This window comes from Mytilus edulis, chromosome 6, assembly GCF_963676685.1.
Source record: "Mytilus edulis chromosome 6, xbMytEdul2.2, whole genome shotgun sequence".
Classification (NCBI taxonomy): domain Eukaryota; kingdom Metazoa; phylum Mollusca; class Bivalvia; order Mytilida; family Mytilidae; genus Mytilus; species Mytilus edulis.
The window spans coordinates 51,737,703-51,763,297 of NC_092349.1; the positions used below are offsets into that span (position 1 = coordinate 51,737,703).

The 25,595-nt window shown below is 30.0% G+C and overlaps 2 protein-coding genes across 2 annotated transcripts in view; both read left to right on the forward strand.

The window, feature by feature from the left end:
* The window catches only part of LOC139529141 (uncharacterized), a 62,069-nt gene that overhangs the window by 12,603 nt on the left and 23,871 nt on the right, over window positions 1-25,595 (forward strand). The window lies entirely within an intron of this gene.
* On the forward strand, window positions 16,437-23,838 carry LOC139526116 (uncharacterized). Its single transcript, XM_071321258.1, has 3 exons — window positions 16,437-16,687; window positions 20,773-20,957; window positions 23,178-23,838. Exons 1-3 carry the CDS (start codon window positions 16,466-16,468, stop codon window positions 23,629-23,631), a joined length of 861 nt encoding a protein of 286 aa, XP_071177359.1. The 5' UTR covers window positions 16,437-16,465; the 3' UTR covers window positions 23,632-23,838.

The window sequence follows — 25,595 nt, forward strand, 5'->3', positions numbered from 1 at the left end:
TCTTTCATTGATACCAGTGGATTATCGGATTTATCCAATCGAGATAGTATAATTATCAATTTTAAAGTCCGAGCCGCCTCGGCCAGTACTTTAAAATTTATAATTTAACTATCGAGATTGGATAAATCAGATAATCCACGAGTAACTATGTAAGAATCTGTTTCTCTAATGATTAAAAAGACATTTTCTTTTTTTGTTAACCGAAAATCCCCTTCGAGTGCCTTTCACATTGCACGAAGTTGTCAATTTCATTAACACCTGTTATCAAATTTTGATTCATCCAGTTAGCCAAAAAAGGTCATGACCCTTAAAATCATCCAATGATCTTTTGAGATCACCAGCAACCACACTTGATTAAAATTTTTTATACAATGGGTTTGGAAAGGGATAAATTTCCATAGAATTAGAGAAAATGATATATATTACTAGATATAGGGCATACTTTCAGTATATATATATATATCAGAAATAAACAAAAGTTATACTTTTTTCCAGCTTTCAAATAACTATAATATTATCTAAAATTATTATTAATTATGAGTTATTATTCCCTCCCCTGAATGTGGAATATTTGGTACACACATTTTTCATGAGTCAAGGTTCCTTATTGAACATGTTGAAGGCTGTACAATGTGACCTAGTCTTAATTGTTTCTACTCTTATTCTGTGCTTTACTTTTGGGCAAATTGGAATGTTTTTTGTGCCAAAATAATCTTTTAATTACTCTAAAAATTAGAAATGAGTATGAACCCAGGGTGAAATATTCTTAAAAAAAATTATAACTATCTAAACCTTATTTTCCTTTATAGGTTACCTGTAAAATGGAACAAATGAAGTGTTATTTTTTGGCAAAAATGAAATATAACTGTGTGGCTGGCACAAATGGAAAATTGCATTTGTTAAATATTTGCTTATATTTACGACCTTAGTCTTGCATGGAGAGTATTTCATAATGACAATCATACCACAATGATAGACATCTTGGAAAGTATATAGATGTGTCACCAAAAAAGATCAATAATTCTCTTATATATACTTGTATGTTAATGTGAAATTTGCTCAAAAGGTGAAATCAGTTAAAATTTTGAAAAAAAGATATTAGATTTAAGGATGCTCGCAGGTATACAATTTTTAGAAAAAAAATAAACATTTATTTTTCATTACAAATTTTATCTATTAGCCTAAGAAGTTGTTACTTTATCTTATGGTACAAAAATCATTCCAAAAAATCAATTCGTGTTGGCCCCAGGTGACTTTTAAAATGTTGATGTCATTGAAAATGCTCCTAATTATCTCCCTTTGGTGCAAAAATGCCATTTTTTTGGAATTAAAATTGAAATATCTTTGTAACTCATCAGTGACCTATGTTTTTTATTGTTGTTTTCGAATAAGCTGTACATAAACTAAATAATGGTAAAATTTAAGCGATTTCTGTAATTTAGTTCTTTTTTTATTTCGATATTAACGCTATTTCTCCTATTAGTTCAACAGAAAAAAAGGACATTAACAAAAATGTATGTTTCTTTCGAAGGCAGATTGTGAGCGTAAATGAACGGTGACCCCATTTTGTTAATTCATTTTTCTATTAAGTATAAGATAAAGTTTATTTATAGAGAAATATAGCGAAATCCTATATTAAATTAAAAAAAAAATGATTCAGACCCGCGAGCCCCCTTAAGCTTAAAAGACACATTTTTTTAAAAACCAATGCAACTTACTCTAAATTCAGAAATTATTGTGATGTATCATTACTGCGAAAAATGCTGCAGAGTTACAATCACATCAGTTTGAGGTGGTACCCAACACCTTCACTAAAATTAATTTGGCCTGTTTAATTTTCATAAAATTTTGGCAAAGTCTTTACTTTGACCTTTTAACAAAAATATAAATATTTCAAAAAGTTTCAACCAACCAATTTATCAGAAAAATTTCACTGGTTATATAGCAGTTTGACAAACACTAATTTTGATCATTGAGAAGCTTAATATTCCCTTAACAACGCAATGTTACTAAAATGTTTAGTCAATTTAAAAGAGTTATCTCCCTGTAGTGTAAGGTACCACATTAACCTTGCATTTTGGAAATTTTGTATATATATGAATTAAACAGGATTTTTCTAAATATTGCTAAAATCTAAATTGCATTTTAGTCCCCAAAAAAAGTTGCAATAATAAATGCAAGCAATAATTTCTGAACTTACAGTATTCATATCTAATTCATTAAATAAGATATTTTCATAATCAATACCTGTTGTTTGCCATGCATTGTACGCAGTGTCCATGCTCTGGTAAAATGGTCAGCAGGAGTATAATCAAAGCCTTTAGGGTATTTAACACTCTTTGATCTGTTGTCAGCTAATTTAACATCCTGTTTTGTTAGTAACCAAGGAGCTGCTGGTAAAGGAGGCGCTTTTGGTGTTGGTTCAGGAACAGCTGTATCTACAGATGATTTCTTTGCCTGTTTGGATGGTCTCTCACATTCGGCAGTTGATGATGATGGTCTTTTTGGCCAGGTTTCTTTAAATCGATTATAATCTTTTTCGCACTGGCGAACTTTAGGTCCATCAGATTTGCCTGTTATCAGATCAAGAATGTTGCTGATGACATCTGCTAATGTGTGCATGCCATCTGGTTGCATCTGATGCACCCTGTCAAAATATGGTAGGCGATGAAGTGGATGCATCCCTTTAAATTCAGTTTCTTTTTGTAGTTTACATTTTTGGTTATTGTTTTTTTTTTTGTCATATTCTTTTCTTATTTCCATTTCTTCTTCCCTTGAATATGCTTGTGGTTTGGGAGCAACCTCTTCAGTTTTCTTGGCAAATAATGTCTTGTCTTTCCGGAATGGCGAATCTGTGGGTAAAAACTCTCTGTTCGATATGTGCAATACTTTATTCACGGAACTGCTATGGACACCTGTATCTTTGCAGAAAAAACAAGCACGAATAGCTGCTTGACCAGAACAGTGTAAAAGTTTAGAAAAAGCTGGTATATCACATAAATACTGTAATAAAGCAATCTTTACATTTACTGGTGCATCTGTGTAAGCGTCATACACGTTACATTCAATGTTTGATAAAAGTTCGTCAACTAAAACGTTAATATAAGGGTCCAGTGATTTTGGTTCTTTTCTACCATAGCCTGGAACAATACCTGCCAACATCATTGGTCCTAAAATATATCGCATTTCTTGTGGGAGTGTTATCCAGGTGATGATGAGAGGCCATATTGACTTCTGGACTGTTTGGTTCTTATTTGGATTCACACCATCAGCAAAAAGAGCCAATGGCACACAGTTCTGCTGTGGCTGATCTTTGAAGACACCATCTGTCATCTGTTGTTGAAATATATTGCCATCTGTGTAGCTGCTTAGCCTGCCAGTTGTGTTAAGCTTGTTCGCATACAGAATCTTTGCCAGGTTCCTAGTTCCATACCAACGAACTATGCGGGGTACTATAGGCATATATTGGAATGTTTTTTTGTTCCTGTTGTTTGAAAACACCAAACTTTCATTGCAGTCTGGACAGGCAAGAATGGTACTGCTGATAGGAAAAATTTTACAGTCATTTGTACAACATTTAAATTTTTCTATTGGCATCAGGTATGGTTGAATAATAGTGACAGCTTCACTATAAGTGGATGGCAGGTTGTTTGGTTGTGGTAGATTACACTTTTCGTGGTGAAGATACTGTGACAAAGCTGTCTTTGACATTCCATTATTAGATGAAAATATGAATAAATGTTCGGCTATGGCATCTTTTACAGTTCTATTAGTTCCTTCATGCAGTGGCTGATTTAAAATCAAAGTTTTTTTTTAAATTTCCTTAGAATCTCTTACAATCTCAGGTTGTTCACTATGAGTGTCTGATATTTCAGCATGGGTGTTATGAATTTTCTTTGAATGAGCTCGGAATGTCTTAATGTTGACAAATTTTCCATTACACTTTGAACATGTGCATTGTCTCTTCAAGTTATCCATTAAGGTGATGGTATAGCTGTATACTTCATATGACAAAGATGTTGATGATGTCATCCTGCAATAGAGAAAAAAATGACTGTAACTACTGCAGTGGTATATGGATCATGCAAATGACTTGAGAATAAAATAGAGAATTGAAATGGAAAATGTGTCCAGGTGACAACAACCCGATAAAAAAAAAACAATTTGTCCAGTCAATCTAGCATAAATTTGACCCAAACCTGAAAGTAATTGCAACAGAAGATTTTAAAGTTTTAATCTTTAGTATTATACCCCAAATATACACAGAAAAAAGTCCCATAAAATCTTACTTGAGGAAGACTAAAAATCTCCATTTAAAATTCATATGGAGATTTGCATTGAAGAAGGGAGATAACTCTTGCAAAAATGGTAGAAATATCAATAAAAATTGATACAAAATGATAATTTTTCCGCTTCTATTCATCAGAATGTATTGATTCTTGATTTTTAGCGGTCTTTAGAGTATAACAAACAACTCTAAAGGTGTTTTCATATCTTTTATCAAGCTATTATCTAGATTTCGTAATTATTTTTTTTACCATTTATTGAATTTTTCAACATGTCAAGTTAAAGATTCTCAAATTTAATAATAAGAATTAAGCATGTGTTCTTCTTTTTGTGGTTTAAAGTTTCTTTAGACAAGTAAGATGCTGAAAAAATATAATATACAGATATAAATAATACCAAATTTTCACATTATTTTTTCAAAATGGTCACAAAGCTTCAAATTTGCAATTTCTTCAATGAAAAATGCACCAAAAAAAAAATACCTTAGTTTGACTGGACTAATTGAACTAAAATTATAAACTGAACTTTAACCATTAATTCCAGTGGATAGGATTAGGGTTTTGATACAAGTAATAAACAAAGTTTGTAATTTAAAAACACATTTGGATCAAGACCACAGTGTACAAGTTTTTTAACTATCTTAATCTTCTTGTCAATTATTTTAATTGAAAAACAAAAATTATATCAAAAGATTTTTTTGTTGATGCATGAGATCTGAGTGTTTCTTGAGAAGAGAACTAGCCCATATTTGCCTGTTTTCATTAAAAATGTGGAAATTTTCTAATGGCGTTGATGTAAATTTTTCAAACATTTACATATTTTTTTATAATTTTAAAAACATTTGTGAAAAAAATTGTAACTTTTTTGTAAATTATTTATTATGTAGGATTGAAGTCTTATATTTAAAAATACATGTACTGGTTTGTTTAATATAGAGTAGAAACATAAACAAAAAAAAGTCACAAAACCTCAAGGAAAAAAAGTCATTTTGATAAGATATAAAAAAAAATAATTATGAAACAAAATTAAAAAAAATCAACCTAATAAATTGCTAAACTAGTTCTGGTGCTCTTGTCATGGTTATGTGCCATATGAATATAACAAGGCAAAAATTATAGAAATATGCTTTCTAAAGGTTAAGCTTAAATTTGATACTTTTTTTTTATTTTGTGTAGAATTTGAAAGTAAAATGTAAGTTATAATCTAGTTTTTCTTGGACATAATGAAATTAAGTGAATCTCATCATCCACAGACTGACTGTGGATTTTCATAGATTACAAAGTCTTTTGATTCTGTTGAATTAATTTTTATTTGACAAATTTTGCAAATAAATTGTTTCACATAGTCATATATTAAAGAATATTACTGGTTAGGGCTATAAACTTTAAAGTTAATAGTACTATTAAAAAATGTAAACACAAAACAGCTTTACATATAATGCACAATGATGCAGGAAAATAAATAATTTTTCATTTATATTTATTTAAAAACACTTTAATTATAAATATAAATGTATTATAAACATAAAACTTCTGATTGTAATTAATGCATATCATTAACATTGTAAATATATTTTTACACAACATTTCAAATGTATTATACATAGTAAAATAATTTAAATGTTGTTTTGATAGCAATTAGGAAAAACAATCCAAACATTTAATGAATTTGCAAAAAACCTTTCATCATTTGAAGTTTCCTATCAAGATATATTTGAATGGCTTCACAAACCCAATCATAAAATTTAAAACACAATAGAAATGGCATTTTCAATTTACAAGAGCTATATACATGTCAGCTTGGCATTGAAGCCATGTTCATCGTTATTATAACACCTGTAAAATTTTAAATAGAAAACACAAGTAGATGTTTAACCAATCAATTATCATCTTTTTAACCTTATAAAAGTAAAACTGAATTCTTGCACATTATTGTTTGCTTGTCAACATGGAATATCAACGTCACTACCAGCCAACCTTTACACATCTTAACAATGTGAGAAGTAACAACCAGATAATGCATCAATACCAGCCAACTTATTCTCTGCCAACTAGTAGTAGATCAACAAGTCAGATGTCATACCAGCAAAATACGGTGAGTTGCAATTACACTATTGTAATTAGTTTAAATAATTAACATGTGAATAATTAATATTAGGCATCAAAATCTGTCTAGTAAAGTTACTTATTTAGGTTTTTTATTTGGGAGGACAGATAGAAAAAGAGGGGAGGAGTGTTAATAACAACGAAAACCTAAGGACGATAACTGTTTCCTTGGACCAGATCCATGATTAACATAAACATTAGTATCAAATTTGAGATACAAATTTTTTTACCAATTATATTTAAAGATGTTTGCTTGTCATGTTTTGGAATTTTTGTCAGGTTTTCGAAATCCTCTGGTTTTAACCATTTGAATTATACCTTAAAACATTTTGACCATGAACCCCCATTTTCCTTTTTATAAATCTTATACATGTATAATTATAAGCCATTTGTAAAAGTCTTATAAATCTTACTTATTTTAAATAGTTTTTGAGAACTTTAACTGGTCAATGGTAAATATAATTAATTTTTCAACATGATTTCTTGCATTCCATGAATATATATAGGTTGTAAATTATAAAATATCCTTTTTGATGATTATTAAAACAATGTCATCTCAGTATAGGTGTTGCTCATTGTTGGAGGCCATGCAGTGACCTATACTTGTTAATTTCTGTGTCATTTTGGTAGCTTTTGGAGAGTTGTCTCATTGGCAATCATATCACATCTGCTTCTTTTGGAAACATCTGTGCAAGACATTATGATCTGATCTCCTAATGGTTTAACTTTGGACCCTTTTGGCCCCTTTTTCCTAAACTGTTGGGACCAAAACTCCCCAAATCAATCCCAACCTTCCTTTTATGGTCATAAACCTTGTGTTTAAATTTCATAGATTTCTATAAACTTTTACTAAAGTTATGGTGCAAAAACCAAGAAAAATGCTTATTTGGGCCCCTTTTTGACCCCTAAATCCTAAACTGTTGGAACCAAAACTTCCAAAAACAATCCCAACCTTTCTTTTATGGTCACAAACCTTATGTCAAAATTTCAATATTTCTATTTACTGAAACTAAAGTTATAGTGCGAAAACAAGAAATTGCTTATTTGGGCCCTTTTTGGCCCCTCATTCCTAAAATGTTGGGACCAAAACTCCCAAAACCAATCCCAACCTTCACTTTTTGGTCATAAACCTTGTGTTAAAATTTCATAGATTTCTATTCACCTTTACTAAAGTTAGAATGCGAAAACTAAAAGTATTCGGACGCCACAGACGACGACGCAAACGTGAAAGCAATATACTACGAAACAAATTTCAATTTTTGCAGTCGTATAAAAATTTAATATAATTTAAATCATTGTGAAATTAATTTTTAGTGGATATGTTATTAATGGATTTGCTTACAATTTATAAAATAGTCTTTAAATAGGTTAAATACTGATCAATACTAGGGGTCCTTGTTGAAATAAAGGTTAAGATGTAATAATACTTTAATGTTGTCATTAGTTTTTTGGTATACAAATCTTATTTTCAAATTGATTTAGTAAAATTACAATGCATATATATATATGTCATGTATGTGTTAATTACTATCAAACATCTCTCACACATGTATGTTTAACCCCAACCCTTTCTTTCCGACCCATTCTTTATGTGCCCTGAGTCTAGGGGTTTTGTTGGTGTAATGTCTGTTATACAGGTCTTTCAGAATTTTTTTAAAATATCTTGAGAGCCGTTATGATTTCATAGTTTATACTTGACATCCATTTTAACCACCACCAGAGGGCGTGTCATGATGTATGTACAACTTCCTAGGTCAAAGGTCAAGGTCAAAAAAACATTGGTTTCGGTTGTCCCGTGTCCTGTGGTGAAGATCGTGTCCGCTCTATATCTTGAGAACCGTTATGATTTCAAAGTTTATACTTGACACCCAATTTAACCAACACCAGAGGGTGTGTCATGATGGATGTACAACTTCCTAGGTCAAAGGTCTGTCTGTCTGTTGGTCTGTCCATCGCTAACAAATTTCATCCACACTATATTTTGAGAGGACAGCTGTTATTATTTCATACTTTATACCTGACAAACATTTTCAACTTAACATATATATTAACCAACACCAGAGAATGTGTCATAATGTATGCATCCTAGGTCAAAGGTCAGTCCGTCGGTCTGTCCATCCGTTCGTTGTTCTTGACAAATTGTGTCCGCTCTACCTCTCGAGAACCGTTAATAGTTCATGCTTCATATCAGATTATCCATACAACTTATTTACCCAACGTTATTGACAGCGGGACCCACAGAGATGGCTCCCATCTCAATAGTATCTAGTTATTTTACTATTCATGTTGTGTCCTTTTATAGCCTTTGCGGTATGGGTTTTTATAAATGTTTACAGCCTTGTGGTTTCCTATAATTATCACATTCACTTTAGGCCAAAAAATAGTATGTGTGGGTAGGGAATTTTTCTTATTTTACAATTATTTTTTTTACATCAAGTCTATGGGAGAGTAATTCTGACTTGAACAATATTTATTGAAAAATGACCATAAAAATTTAAGGAAGGCTATTTCTAAGCTTGAAATATAGGATAAGTAGGGGAACAGGAAACAAGCTTCTTTTTTATTTAGCCTTATTAGAACTCTGGTTGATAGTTGTCCCGATCATTGGAAATCATACCACATCTCCTCCTTTTTTATGTTATCACAACCTGATCTATATAAATCTAACAAATTTGTTATTTCAAATAGAGCTTTTTTGTCACACATAAAATGTCTGAATGTCAAAAAGTTTCATCTGCTATTGGTTCTGTTCAATTTTGTATTCTGTGTTTAAAACAAGTGTTGCATGTGATTTAAATATTCAAATGATTTTAAAGAGTTATCTTCCTGCTATGTTATACACATGAATATTTTTAGGTCCTCCTCATAGCCTAACAGTGAAAAACTGATGAAATAACATAAAATGAGAACTCACGAACAATACTTTTCAGATAACTAATATAACAAGACTAGTAGAAAGTTACTTTCACTTGAATGTCATTTAATCAAACCACTCAATAATACCTCTTATTATTTTGTATATTCTGTAAACAAACTTATATTCACAGATACTTCTTTTCACCTTTAACTTTCTCTAGCCAGTTTCAAAGTGATTTAATTTCTTGTACTTTTATTATACATAATTGCAGTCCCCTTGATAATTAAAAAAACTAGAGCAAGGAAAATTCACATAATTGTGATTAATTTAAACTTTGGAAATAAATGTATGAGCAATCCTGCAGTAGATACAATAAATTTTACAATTTTAATGCATCTTGGGAATTGCAAGTTTGAACATGATGAGTCTAAACTGATTTTGATGAGTCTGGGACTCATTGACTTGCCTTAGAGAGAACCCTGATAAGATTAGTCGAAATAATTATGACAGCCTTTCAAGACGTCATAAATATTTGGACTATGATAAGATATGCACTACAAGTATAAATAAAAAAAAAATCATTGAAAAGCAGGGGTGGATAAAGAGGGTTTTACATAGGGCACCCCCCCTTTTGTGGGAAAAATTGATTGCTTATATAAATCACTGAAGCATGACTGATGCAGGGACCCTCTTTGTTAGTCAGTGGACCCTCTTGTGAACATTTCTAGACCTGCTACTGAAATGGACACTATTCTTTTCACTATAAATATTGACTAAATAAATAACTATGCTGTGTTTTGTGAGGCCGCAACCTTTTGATTATCGGGAGGGGGATTTCAATTCCAGACAAACATCTCTTTTCTTTTTTTTCTTTTTGGCAAAAAACAATCTATTTTGTTTGGGACTAGTCCAAAATCAATTCGTTTTCTTTCAATTTTAGCATAATATTACACATAGTGGCAGCTGAGGATGAAACATACATATTCTAAATACTGGTCAAAAACAAATATTTTTTTCTCTCCAAAACCTGGAAACAAACTTATACCCCCCCCCCCCCCCCCCCTTTTCCCAAATCAAATGGTTACTGCCCTAAGTGCAACATTACCATTTCTATTTTCACCTGGATAAGGAGGTCAAGTTAGAAAAGGCTTTGTTTGAACAACAAATGAAGTAACTCTCTAAAAATCCTACATATATCCATCTGTCTAATCAATCTGTCTGTTTGTCAATGTTCACGAGATTGGCAAACACAGAAAAAATGTCACATGATACACCGTTTCAACCTTCACCTTGAAGCAGCTTCTATCTCTGTCGTCTGAACCACATGCAGCTAAGATGTCAGACAAAATTTCCTGTTTATTAACCTTTTTGCATAATAAGATGGGACTCAGTTATTTAAAAAAAGGTAGACAATATTCATTTGTTATAGTCATTGATAATTATGTGAGGGACTATCCACTAGGATGGGGGAAGGGGATGATTTTTCTTAAAAAAATTATCATGGTCAAGCAGATGACAAAAAAAATATATTCTTAAGCCAGTTTGTCCCATGCCGTAAATATACAGTATTAGTGTTGAATATAGAAAATTAATTTGAATAAAGCGCCTATAAGGGACTGTGCAATATTTATATGAGGGTGGGGCTAGTGCAAACATGGACGGGGCTAATAATGAGCGGGGTGAAAAGTTGATTAACTAACATATGGGGGGGTGCACACTTTTTAAAAACCCTTTCATGTGTGCATTTTAAAACAATTAAATCAAATCAATTCAATTCTTTATTACTTTAAGCACATTATGCTTATCAGTGCAATAAATACAAATACATTTCTATAACACAACATGACATAAATCAAGAGTGTAAAAGATTAAAACTATATTTTTTAAAATCAAATCGAATAACAGCACTTTAACAAATCAATGACTTGAGGATGATTGTTAGTTCATATACTTATATATTATCTGAATGCATTATGTTTATAGGTCTAAATGTTCTTATTTATTATACATATATTTGTAATTTCTGTGGAAAAAAAGAAAAGAAAAAAAAGCACAATTGAATGTAAACCAATAAAACCTAATACATTTTTGTGTGTTTTTGTGTCTTCAACTTCAACAAAAACTACTTTGACCAAAAACTTAAACCTTAAACTCCCACTATCAATTTCTATGAAAAGTTGACCGTGAAATTGGGATCAAAAGTTTAATTTGGCTTTAAAATTGGAAAGATCATATCATAAACAACAAGTGTACTTAGTATCAAGTTGATTGGACTTCAGCTTCCTTAAAAAACTACCTTGACCAAAAACTTTAACCTGAAGTGGGGCGAACGAACTCACAGACGTACTAACTGACGGACAAAGGAACGAAGGCACAGACCATAAAACAAAATGCCCCTCTTCTATTGTAGGTGGGGCATAAAAATATTAAATTGCTTATAGTACATTATTATTAAGCATTGTCTGTAATAAATAAAATATCTGGAAAACTAAAAACAATGTAAATTAAACATAGCATAACGTATGGTAAAAAATGCTTAAACATAAAATAATTTCAATTGTATTATAAACAAGCATTAGCCTTTCAAAAAGGTCTTAGTGCTCTTGCTTAGTAGATGAATTCATTTACTAGAATAGCCAAGTGCATCAATCAACAAATTTTACTACACACGTGAGGTCAAACGTTATGAAGTTACTAAGTATTTATCGATGAAAGTTGTTGTTTACTCCAAAAGATTCGCCTATTTTAGATAAAAGTTACCTGTGTAAAATTAAATTCTTAAGCATTAAAAGAATTTCAACCTAATTTATGATACAGCTGAATTATGTCCCTTGGGAGTATTAATTTCCAACAAAAGTCCTTGCACACAGTTGAAATGAAAAAAATGTATATGCCTCATATACAAAAAAGATAGAAACTACTAACTGAAGCGATATTGAAATATTTGCTGAATGAATTGCCAAGAATGTGAACAATTCTTTACACAGGAGAATATAAATTCTATCCAGCCTCAACTCAAGTTGGTCTCTTTTTTTCTTAGATGGACAATTTAACATTTCTTATTTTAATAGATTATGGCTATAGAGAAATATCCAAGTGATACATTTAGGGAATTACAAAGCAAATATAAGGCAAATACCTCATTTAAAATATTTGTTGCTACTTGAATTCTTGAGTTTCCAATTAAATTAATCATTGTGAAAGGTGAAAACAAATACAAAAGAACAATAGTTTGGTGCAGTTTATACAATATAGCTTATATTGAAATCCTAAAATACAGTTTAATTATTTACCCATCAAATTGACGTATTATGATGACTTGGGACTTTTTCTCAAAACAGTATTAATGTTCTCAGTGAAACATTTCTATACTTTGTGATAAAAATCAAATGTACTAAGCTTCAAAAAAGTAAAAACATAACTGAAGTCTGATGCCCACGGTCATTTAACACCAAATTAATGAATATTTATATAATATTTCAAAAGGTTTCAAATTGATTTTGTTAATATACACACTGCAGATACTCATAGATAAATAAAAAAAAAAATATTGTACCCTTGCATCCAATCACAGTGCTCCTAAGTTGACTTCCTTCACAAAAATTAAATCTATATAATATTGAAATATATGCACATTTTAGTTGAAATATCAACTCTGATATGTACATGTATTATTGATTTAGTAAAAAAAAATATCATATATGTGTACTAAAGTTTTTTTAAGCAGGGCAAGGACTTTTTTCCCATTAATTAAAGCCAAGCAAGAACTTTTTTTAATAATAAATATTGACCGGCATAATTTTCTTCTTATTTGCTCCCAGCAAAATCACACTAGCATTTCAAAAAGTCGTATCTATTATCATATGGTGGAATTAAGTCGAAAATTAAACATGAAATCCAGAAGTGGCATTATAGTAGACAAATATAGTGTTGCGAAATCTAGTACTTTTTATTTCTTTTTAACAGAGATTATCCCATTTGTACCATCTCCCTTTTTCCAAAGATCTTTCTCAAAAGTCATAATTATTTATTAGCTTTCTCTTTTAACAATACATACATGTAAACATGTTGTGCTACTTTTTTCTTTCACAAATACATGTTTTACTCTTTGGTCGGGTTGTTTTTCTGTGACATTCCTTGTTTCCATCTGTAATTTTATTGTAATTAACCTCATCCTATTTCTTTATATAAATCTAATTTTTTTTTAATTTTCAAACAATGTATTATGATAATTTGTGTTGATTATTACTGAATACAAACAAAAATGAAATTAAAACTCTGAGATGGGGAAATATGAACTTTTTGTTTACAGAGTATATTTATATATAGTTAATTAGCTAAATAAACATGATAAATAAACTTAAAACTATTTTGTCCAGGGTAAAACAGTTAAGATGGTTACACTAAAGACTGGTGTATGTGTTAATGGTGAGAAGTGAGGGTCTAGCATTGATATTAACCATTTATATCGTAAATTAATAAGTCATTTTGCAATAATATGTCCTAATAAAAACAACCATTTTTTTTCAAGAAACCAGTCAGGGTTACTTCTAACTACAAGTTATTTGTGTCTACTTGAAGCAGCTCATATAAGTAAATTTTGTTATATTCAAATTTCATTGTCCATGAAATTAAACATACATGTTGAATAATGACATCTGTAAACATATGGTAAAGGACAGACAATCATGTTTGATAAAAAAAATCTCAAAGAAATTAAGATAGTTTGACTTTTTTTTCTAGTAAAATTAAGTTGAAAAAATTTGAATGTCTATGGTACATACATGTACCTAAATTGGCCAATAAAATAATATATTAATAAAATTAAATAAAATACACTTGTATCAAAGTTGTATGTATATTTTTAAAAGTACATGTATCTTACTAATTAACTTCTTTAAATAAATAGAATAAAAGTAACTTGTACATGTATGAAGTACTATTGACTGTGATATTTCTGTACATTTCCGCATCTTTGGCAAATAACAATTTCTTAGTTAATTATTATTGTTCTATTTCAAAGGCAAAATACTCAAATAATTGCTATGACTGAGATAATAAAATAGTCTATCAAAAAGGATGTCTACCCCTGTCAGTGTGCAGTTTGAACCATGGTTAGAACCATGGTTAACCATGGTCAACCATGGTTGTATGACCATGGTTGACCATGGTTTGACAAAATTGTTAATTGGCCGACCATGGTTAACCATGGTTTTAATGACCATGGTCAACCGTGGTTACAACCATGGTCAACCGTGGTTCGAACCATGGTCAACCGTGGTCCCAACCATGGTCAACCGTGGTTCCAACCATGGTCAACCGTGGTTCCAACCATGGTCAACCATGGTTATTAATAAGTCAACCATGGTCAACCATCTCCATTAAACCATGGTTGGCCATTTTACATTCTTGTCAAATCAATCTTCAATTATCTTGAAACAGTTAGTCTACTTGTTATGGAGCCTGTATACTTCTCTTCCTTTTTGTGTCAGGACTACCAACAAATGCTAAATTGCATGAAACTCTTTAAAGCTACCCTTGCAGAAATGTTCATCCATAAAATGCAAAGCAGTTTCCACCTGCAAGAACATAAAATTTTCCACAAAGAATCAATTGTTCTTGATAATTTGTATACAATAACAGATTTTAAGGATCAAAAATGTTTTATCTTCTTTTGCAAATTTTCAATAATAAAAACACCCAACAAAATAAACATTATGAACATGTTTTTGTTTAAACAAATAATTGTAACCCCCCCCCCCCCCCCCTTTTTTTTTGGTTTACCTTTCAAACAAAAGAATGATTGTGTAAATTATTTTACCATTGACAAAATTTTCATATTGTACAGTTTTATCAGTTACACCTGGAATTAAAAACAATTAAATATAAAATTTATGTTGATATGGATAACTGACACTGACAAAAAAATTTAAAGACCCATTTCAGGTGGCATGTGTTCAATTAATGAAAGCCAAATCAAATACTGTAACAATTTTTACATCTTTTAAACAAAATATCAAACAGATTTCCTGTGAATGTACTTATCTGATAACAAATCTTCTTTACGTGACAACACTGGACATCAAATCCTTCACTTGATTTTTAAAGCGCGAAATAACTTTACTGAGATCACGTGACGTTTGTTCCAAGTCATTTAAATGTTTCGCACTGAGTGAATCATTGTTAACGGTTGGTGATAATAATTGATCATGACGTCGCATGTGTTTCTGGTTGGGGAATAAACATAAACAATAAAGACTAAAGATATCACTCTGAAATGTTTTCAAGTTCTTAAAATATGCCGTATAATGATAAAGAAAGGCAGATTTATGAACTTGGAGAGAAAGTCAGAAATTACGTCTTTGGAAGAAAGAAATACATCGTTAAATGACAGCGTACAACTGTTAAAAAACAAGGAATACTGATCGAAAGTAAGTTCCAACTTCCAGTTTGTAAAAGTTTGTAAGTCCCAAATTTGACCCGACTGTAACTAGCATTCTCTGCCACTATAGCTTTACTGCTCAGTTTATGTGTGGTTTAAAATGTATAGAGAATATATTGTTATTGAAATAATCATGAAAGGTCACAATTTACCTCTTGGGAAGAAAGAAATTAAAAATTGTCAATAACATTGTACCACTGAAAAAACGAGCACGATTTTTTAATATTGAAAGTCTCAAAGTAATTTACAATTTGTTATAAATTCCCATGGGTATAATCCAGATCAATATTTATTCACCATGGTCCAGGTTGTCAAGTTGACCATGGTCAGGTGCAAGACCATGGTTGTCAAATTGACCATGGTTGATTAGACCATGGTCAACCATGGTCAGAAGTTTACCATGGTCACAAACGTGGAAAACCATGGTTAACCATGGTTAAATAGAGCATGGTCAACCATGGTCAGATGTTGACCATGGTCACAATCATGGTTAACCATGGTTAACCATGGTTTTCAGCACAGTCAACCATGGTTTGACCATGGTTATCAATGGTTAGCGATGGTAACCATGGTCAACCATGGTTGCATTTTGACAGGGGTATGCTCAAGGCTTAATTTACTGAATCTTTTAAGAGTTCACTGAAATTATTTTAGATCTTAGAATCATGTATTAATATTTTATTATGCATACAAAAGTGATTTGATATACATTGCTAAATCTTATTTCATTTTCAGATGCTGAATCCTTCATCTCAAGACAGTCATAACAGAACTATGGCCACACTACAGAACTTTAATACACAATCTGACAGAGGAGATCAGCCACCAAAATGTGATCTAAGATGCAAGTGCTGTGCTGTTCAAATGGCTTTTGGACTAGTGTGTGCCTGTAATCTGACCAAAGAAAGTGTTGGTACACAGACTGATATTTTAGTTCTCAACATGACTACTGAAGACTACTTCAAACCAAAGACAACTGCCTTTAAGCTATTACAGGTAAGACAATAATGTATTTTATATTTTACAAGACCTTTAATGAAGAGTATCAGTTGAACATAATAAAAGTAATATTGAATTCTTGTATAGACATGATAGATGTAGTAATACTATCATACTTTGAAAAAATATAAAAAATTAAAGGTCTGTTCTAAAAAAAAAGTACTTTTATTTTCTAAACTAAATTCTAACCAATATTTTAAAAAGGAAATTTGTATTAAAGTAATTTAAAATCAAAAGATTGTTGGATTAGATATTGTCAGATGTGATCTTAATATTATTTATTTCTATTAGAAAGTAAAACAAGTCTTATCATATCAGAAATATCCTCTCATACATTTAGAAGTGATATTTTCAAACTAATAAGTTATCAGTATGATTGATAATGGTCTATGCATTCGTTATAGAGAGTGTTCAATGAAAGAAAGTAACATATTATTATACTGTATTAGTCTGGTACTAATTTAGCATGATCAAAACTACCATTCAGAAGCATACTACAATTTGTACATTGTATATCAACAGAAAGAACAAATTTAAAGTTGAAAAGATGATGATCAGCCTGAATTAACCATAATCAGAAAATCTTAACATTCAGCTATTATAGATATATAAATTTATTAATGTTTTTTCCCCATTTTCTAGCATTTAAAAAAGTATAATTTAAGTTTTAAAGTTATCCAATAAGTGACAAATTATAGATTAGCTTTAAACATTCAGTGGTAGTTCAGATACATATTCAGGACAAGCCATGATAATGAGAAATTTATCAATTATAATTGTTTTTATAGGGAAGGTGAATGTGACTGACATTGCCTAGCCTTCAACAATAATGAAATACTTCAATTTAGCATTAAGCCACATTTATACAAATTAATATCTAAAAATGTTTTATTTGTTTATGTGTCGATATTTATTTAAATGACCTGCTAATTTTAAATACTTTTTGAATTGTAATTGAAGAAATTATAAGCTATTTTACAAGCTTCTAAGAATTATTATAATATATATATAGCACAATGGTTTTTTTTTTGAAAATGCATTTTTGAGGGGAAGCTACTCTGAAAGAGTGCATTTTCTGAAGGAATCTACTTGTGTATCTTGCTGTTTGTATTATAGCCTAAACTGAGACCCTATTTATTCTTTAGATATTTTAAAAGCCTTTTCAAAGGTATCTCACTAATTGTTTAATTTTTTAACCATTCATAAACATCAAAATATATTTAGTTTTGTCTCTGCAGTATATATATAAATCAGTATAATTATATTCAAGTATGAGTTTAAAAAAATAAAGTTTACTCACCATATTTGAAAGGAACTGCAACACCCATAGTTTAATACAAGAAACAAGATTAACAACATTAATGCACTGACAGGATTATGAGATATGGATTTCAATTAAATAATTGAGGTTATATTTATATGGCATTGCTTATGTTTGTGCTTAAGACTTTCTGATTGGCCAATGAGTTTTTAAACATAGGTAAAAGTAAAATGATGCTGTTTCATGATTGGATCAAAAACATCAATCAAAGGATTAAATAATTATTTACCTTTGATCAGGTTGATAAAGTAATAAAATTTATTTTGCAAAAAGTTTTAACTATAGGTAATACACGAAAGGTGTGAAAAAATTTAAAGATCTAATATATAGTGCAATAAAGATGTCAAGGTTGATGATGTAAATTAAGATCAAAATGATAAGATTAAACTCTTACCTTCATCAATTGTACACTGACCATTTAAAGGTGTGAAAATTACTAATGAGTGAATTAAAATGTATTAAAGTAAAATAAAACGAATTGGAAAAATTATGATGGAATTATGAAAAAAAATAAAGCTTTTCTTTTAATGCATATTACACATCTGGGACTATTATTATTATTATACTGAGGTTCACTATTTTAAATGTTTTAAACACTTAACATGCTTAATGATAGGGTACTTTGATATTTTGTATTAAATGAGAATTTTTCTATGTTTTAAATAAATCTGTTTATTCTTTACATGCCATTAAGGTTTCACTTAATTTTAAATTAAAACTTAATGAATGATATTTGAAATGAAGTTAATTTATTGTTATATATAAAATTGTTTGGCCCATGAATTAATATTATTTCTTGAAAACTTTAAACAATACTAAGTTTTCTTATAAAGAAAATGGTTCTAATGGATAATGTATGCCTACGGCATGAAGATATGAAACAACAAATGAATTAAGTCAGAGAAAATTAATACACCTGAAATTTTCTTAACACATACAAAAAAAGCTTTTTTTTTCAGCTTAACCTTTTAGGCTATTTGTTAAGTAGTGCACTCTCTTTAGTTCATTTACTCCTAGCTTTTGTTAATTATGATGAATAGGAATACATTACATTATGATTATGAATAAATAGGTGTAATATACTGAGTAAGTTCCAGATACCTATTTAATCTTATAATATTAATGATTAATATTTTTCAACAGTTTTTTGGTAAAATTGTACGAGTGTCACCTAATAGTTAGTTTGATAAAAAAAATAAAAAAGATTCCAAATAAGATTCAAAATTTATCAAGGAAACTCAAATGTTACTATGCGACTTTTAGGTAAACAGGAAAAAGTCACAGGACATAAAGTCACAAAAAAAATGAAAATAATTGCAGTGAACATATTTAGTACAAAATGTTTATGACAAAAATGATACATGATTGTGTAATTTAAATATATAAAAGAAAGATCTTTAAATATTTTCTTTTTATGACATATTCATTATTCAGTTTAGGAAATTGTTCTTAAGGAGGCTTGAGGGTACAAAAAAATCTGCAAAAATTGAAACATTTTTTTTTCATTAAACATTTTATTTATTACATCAATCATTAGTTGTTACTTTATGATATGGTAAAAAAAAACAGTCGTTTTGGCCCCGGATGACTTTTAAAATGTTTATATGATTAAAAAAGCTACAAGTTATAATCCCTCTTTGGTGAAAAAATGCCATTATTTTGCATAGAAATTAAAAAATAAATTTTTTAACTCATTGGTGACCAACATTTTTTTTCAAATGAACTGATCTTAAACTAAACTATTGTAAAATTTAAACCATTTCTGTAATTTAGTTCTTTTTTTGTTTCAATTTTACCCTTTTTTCTCCTATTAGTTCAACAGAAAAAAAAGTATCTCAACAAAAATGCATGCTTCTTTCAAAGGTATATTGTGAGCTTAAATAAACAGTGACCCCATATTTTTATTTATTTATTTCCATTAAGAATAGGATAAAGTTTATTTATAGAAAAAATAGCGAAATCCTATGTTTAAAAAAAAAATATTATTTAGACCTGCCCCCTTAATAGAAAAAAAAAGTTGTGGCATGATTGCCAATTAGACAACTCTCAAAAAGGACAGAATGACACAGAAGTTAAAACTTATAGTTCACTGTATGGCCTTCAACAATGGGCATAGCCCACACACATAGTCTGCTATAAAAGGCCCTGACATATTTCTTGGTTAAAGACCCCCCTGGGAGCAAAATAAAAGCTGGATCTGCACCTGAATAGAGAGGGGAAAGGTACTAGAGGGATATCCAAACTCATATATAAAAAATATGACTATATATTTAACAGAAATAGGGGTCAGGTCAGTGAACCATGAAAATTGGGTAAAAACTTTCATATATGTCATAATTACTCATTATTAGATTTTAATCTCATATTATATTTAAATATACAAAAGTGTTGTCTGCTCTATGGTTGTCAAATGTCAATTTTTATGTCCCATCTGCTGTTTCTATGTTCTCTATTTTCTATGTTCCCTAAGATCTTTCTGTCAATAAAGATTGTTGCACCATTTCTTGTTAAAGTTTCCGGTCAAGGTAGATTTCAATGAAGTTTAAGTCACAGCTACTTAAAACTTTGAGAACATGTTCCTTATGAATTGTAAGTCAAATTAGTGTTCTGACCAAATTTCATGGTTTATTGGACATGGAAAATATAGTGTGTCACACTAAGTGAATGTCAGTACATCAGTACATCAGTACATCAGAACTTATTCCTTAATTTCTTTCTGTAATATTATCATTCATTTTATCATATTTATTCATCATTGTAGAACCAGATAACCAGTGTCCTCCATACAACCAAACTGAGCAGCACATCTGACAAAGCTTTTGAAGACAGTGTTTCTGAAGTTATCAACTTCATTAATGATCTACCAGACACACCTAGAACCAGAGAAAAAGTTAGAACAAGGTTCAGGAAAAGAATGTACAACCAAAAGGGATATGAAAAAACCAAGTGAGTATAATTTTGATTTAAGAAGTGTATGCATAATTCATGCTCCTGCCACCAGGTCAAAAGGGTGTTAAGTTTACCTTTGTCCCTAAGAACATCAGTACATGTATGTCTGTATAATGTGTTTAAAAAATAAGGGGGCGTAGCATACAACATTCTTGAGTTATATAAAAAAGAAGATGTGGTATGATTGCCAATGAGACAACTATCCACAAAAGACCAAAACGACAAACATTAACAACCATAGGTCATAGTACAGCTTTAACAATGAGCAAAGCCCATACCGCATAGTCAGCTATAAAAGGCCCAAATAAGACAATGTAAAACAATTCAAACAAGAAAACTAACGGCCTTATTTATGTAAAAAAATAAACGAGAAAAAAATATGTAACACATAAACAAACGACAACCACTGAATTACAGGCTCCTGACTTGGGAAAAGCACATACATCTTCTTTAAGGAGGCTAGCTGGTGTAAGATTGTCAGAAAAAAATTAAACATTTATTTTCATTACAAATTGTATAAATTACCTCCAGTAGTTATTACTTAATCATATGGTACAAAAAAATTTCTATTAAGTATAAGATAAAGGTCATTTATAGAAAAATATAGCGAAATCCTATATTATATAAATAAAATGTTTTAGACCCGCGAGCCCCCTTAATAAGGTTAAATATAAGCCAGGCTACACTATCAGTGGAATGTAGGACAAAAAGTCACAGTACAAAAAGTCATGGACAAAAAGTCACTGGACAAAAAGTCATAATTTAGTTTTAAGATTATTTTCCTTGAACAAAAAACAGTTAATTTGAAAATATTTTTTTGTGTATTTTCTTTAAGTATTATATGTGAAGCAACTTTGTAACTATTTTGTTTGAACAATAAATATCAATAATGATCAAATAATTGTTATGAACACAAAATGTCAAAGTAGCTTTGTACATAAATGGCTTCATTTTGCCATTAAACATATCCTTTGCATGATTAAAATTTAAACCAGATCATTGATGACTATATCTATATTTTATGAAGAGGTAAGGTAAGGTAAGATCTAAAAATTTCACAACAATTAAACACCTCAAATTCGAATTGAACAGTTCTATTGCAATGATTTTCATATCATCAATTAAATATGTGTTATGTGCTATAACCCATGGACAACTTTCCACCAGAGTCCCGAGAAAATCTATTCTACATTCTAAAAAATTATTCACCATACTACCTATATACCAGCATAGCTAGTTATAAGAAGACCAAGAGTAACACCTGTTTAACAATTCAATAATTGGTCTGAATACATTTTAAAATTAAAAACAAATAACATGTATATAAATCACAGAATTACATGCTCTTGATTACTTTAGACAAGTGAATTAGTGACATAGTACACTCAGAGAGTTGATATGAAAATGTTAATAAAAAAAACTATTGTTGATAAATATATTTTCAGTGTACGTTTTCCACTTCTGTTCTGTATAAACAATTAAAGAAACAGGAAACAAATACTGGCAAATAAACTTACCTTACAAAATGAGATGATGATACCAGTTTCTTTTTACTTCTTAGTCAGTTAGTGATCTTCTGAGATTTCTTGTTCAGTTATATCACGTTTCATGTTTCCGGTACTCACTTTTTAAATTATCATGCAATCCGTGAATTAAAGGTGTACACGATATATATGAGATATAGAAGTAAAAACAAATCTTCCAGTTAATCAAATTAAGAACTCTTTTTATGGAATGTCAGTTCCTGATCCTCATAATAGAATCAAGAAGTCAGGAAGATTTAACTTGCTTATTATTCCCAAATTTCTATAAAATTAAATGGTTTAATAAAAAAGAATTTAAAAAGACCCTTCCATCCATCTGATGTTAATATTTCCCTATTGTGGCTAACATTGGACACCATCTAAAAAAGGGAGATAATTGAATCTTTTGTGCAATAAGATAACAGTTATCATTATTGTTATTTTAAAAACCTTTGTTGTTGTTAACAGTTCAATATTTTAAGTAATATACTAGTGAAAGGGTGTGTTATAATGCAGCATATTCTGAAATGTTGGTGCATTAGTCATAACAGCTAAAACAAAATAATAACATTTCAGATGGCGAGTTAACTATATAAAAAAGAAATTACTTATAAAAAGAAAATCTGTATAAATATTTACAAACTTAGGTTTATAGAAGTACAAAGATACTAATTATTTATTTTTTTTATTTCAGAGAGTTAGCCATAGCGACTGGCGGTAGTGTTAGACAGTTGCAATGGAAGAAAGACAGAGAGGCAGTAATACCACCAAAACAACCCAGGGCATCCGTCAACCAAAGAAACATTTCTATTGTGAGTTCCTCAACAACATCACCGATATCTTCTCCTGCCGTATCTCCTGTATCTTCTCCTGCACATACTCCAGAAACTTCACCCACTCAACCTCCAATGATTTCTCCTGCTTCGTCAGTCACTTCTGATACACCAGTTTTGACAGAACAACTTCCACAGACCAATAGTATAGGAGTTCATTTTAAAGTTGGAGACAATGTCTGCATTGCAAGTGGCGGCAAGACTTATGACTTTGCAACCGTGGAAAAGATATGGAGCTCAAGAGTGGACATTACCTACTTAAAAAAAGCCGGGCCTAAGCTATCAACATGGAAGTTAGGTAGTGGTAAACCCTAAAAAGACAGTATCCATAAGAACAGTGTCTTTCATTGCTTGGGCAAAGTAGATCAAGTAGAGGTTCAGCTAATGCAGACAATAAAGAAAAAACTAAATAGCCTTTTTTAGTAGACAATTTGGTAAAAACATGTAAAGTTTGACTTTTGAAATATGTTATCTTATTGTCATTGAAATTTTATTGTCAGATTTTATCAAAATTTACTAGTAATTTAGGGGCCCTTTATGAACCAAGGCTTCGTGTTGAAGGTTTTTCATTGACATAAAATGGTTTACTTAATATTTAAATTGTTATTTTGATATATAGTTAAGTTGTCTCATTGGCACTACCACATCTTCCTATATCTATAAATTAACAGTTTTAATTATAGGTTAAGCTAGCTGATTGTTTTTTGTATATATTTATGTAAATATTTCAGGTTCGATTAGATATATAATATAAAGTACTCATTGAATTAAAATATATTTAATTCATTTAAGACTGTTCTCTTCTCTTCTACCTTAAAACTTGCCAGTATTTGGGAATCCTATAGCTTTGTTTAAAGTTTATCCATGAACTATCATTTAAAAATTTTGCACACTAACTTTTTCCCCTTAATTGTATCACATATAGTTAAAAATGTCTTGTTTAAAATCTATGAAAACCTTGTTATTTTTTCATGGTTTTTGAAAGAAAAAATGTGCCAATGTTAAATGTAGGAAAAGTCGAGAACAATATTTATTTTCTGTCAAATTTTCTATGTCTTTATCTTGAAAAGACACACACAGACCAATTATTTGTTTTCTGCTTTTTCAGTTCCTTTATTTATATTAAATCAATTTGTAATAGTATTGTAAAAAGCTGGTTATTTTTACATAGAGTAGAAAATACCCTTAATGTAAAGAGATAAGAAATACAAAAAAATACTTTGTTTATTGTTTAACCTAATTGTCTTGTATTTTTATTGTTGAAAGGCAAATATGTTTTGAATGATGAATTGTCACTTTACTGTTTGTCATCTTGAAGGATAAAATTAAATTTCTTTTTGTTGGATTTTCCCAGTGTTATTGTTATAGTATTTATAAGTTCAGAGTGAGAGTAGTTGTATAATAGGTTCTTGTTTTGGGGTAAATATATATAGGTAAAATATGCAAAGACATACTTTGGCGGTTCAAAAGGTGGGGTTCAGATATGTTATATTATTTTTTCACAGAAAGTGCACGGAGTAACTTAAGACAGTCATGCAGTTCACATAATAATGTATGATTACAATATCAAATATGACTTCAGTTTATTTAAATAATGTATTGGACATTTTGTAATTTGTTTTGTTTAAATATTGTTGTTATAATATATATGTTTATTTATAATGTTATTAACATGATTAAAATTGCTAGCTAGAAAAGAGAAATGTTATTGCTAGCAAATAAACCTATACCTAGAGTTTTGTTTTATTTATTATACGGAGGATTAACAAATGCCGAAAAAAAACTGTATATAGATTTACATATTACTATCTACACTTACACTTCCGAAGAAAAAATAATCTGCTTTAACTCATTAAGCGGAATAACTCTAACTAAACAATTGGAAAACTAGTTTGACCTAGTGTTAAGTACATTCAAGACAGATTTTAGCATGTTGAGAATATATCAAGAAAAATTAAGACACAATTCAAAATGTTCAGAATGTGTCGAGACATAATGAGGAAAAAAAAGAATGTCGAGAATCCGTCGAGACATAATGAGGAAAAAAAAGAATGTCGAGAATCCGTCGAGACATAATGAGGAAAAAAAAAGAATGTCGAGAATCTGTCGAGAAATTTTAAGACAGTATTCAAATGTCGAGAATTTGTCAAGAATTTTTTAGACATTATTCAGAATGTCGAGAATATGTCGAGTAAATTTCATACTTATTTAATATAAGTCAGAATTTGTCAAGAAAAATTCAGACATAATTCATTCTTTTTGAGATTGTCGAGTAAAAG

What these genes read in the sequence shown, in the direction of transcription:
- LOC139526116 (XM_071321258.1), top strand. Translation starts at nt 16,466, where the DNA reads ATGGCCACACTACAGAACTTTAATACACAATCTGACAGAGGAGATCAG. An exon ending in CTGCCTTTAAGCTATTACAG is followed by an intron (nt 16,688 to 20,772) that starts GTAAGACAATAA and finishes TCATCATTGTAG; the next exon opens with AACCAGATAACCAGTGTCCT. An exon ending in AAGGGATATGAAAAAACCAA is followed by an intron (nt 20,958 to 23,177) that starts GTGAGTATAATT and finishes TTTTTATTTCAG; the next exon opens with AGAGTTAGCCATAGCGACTG.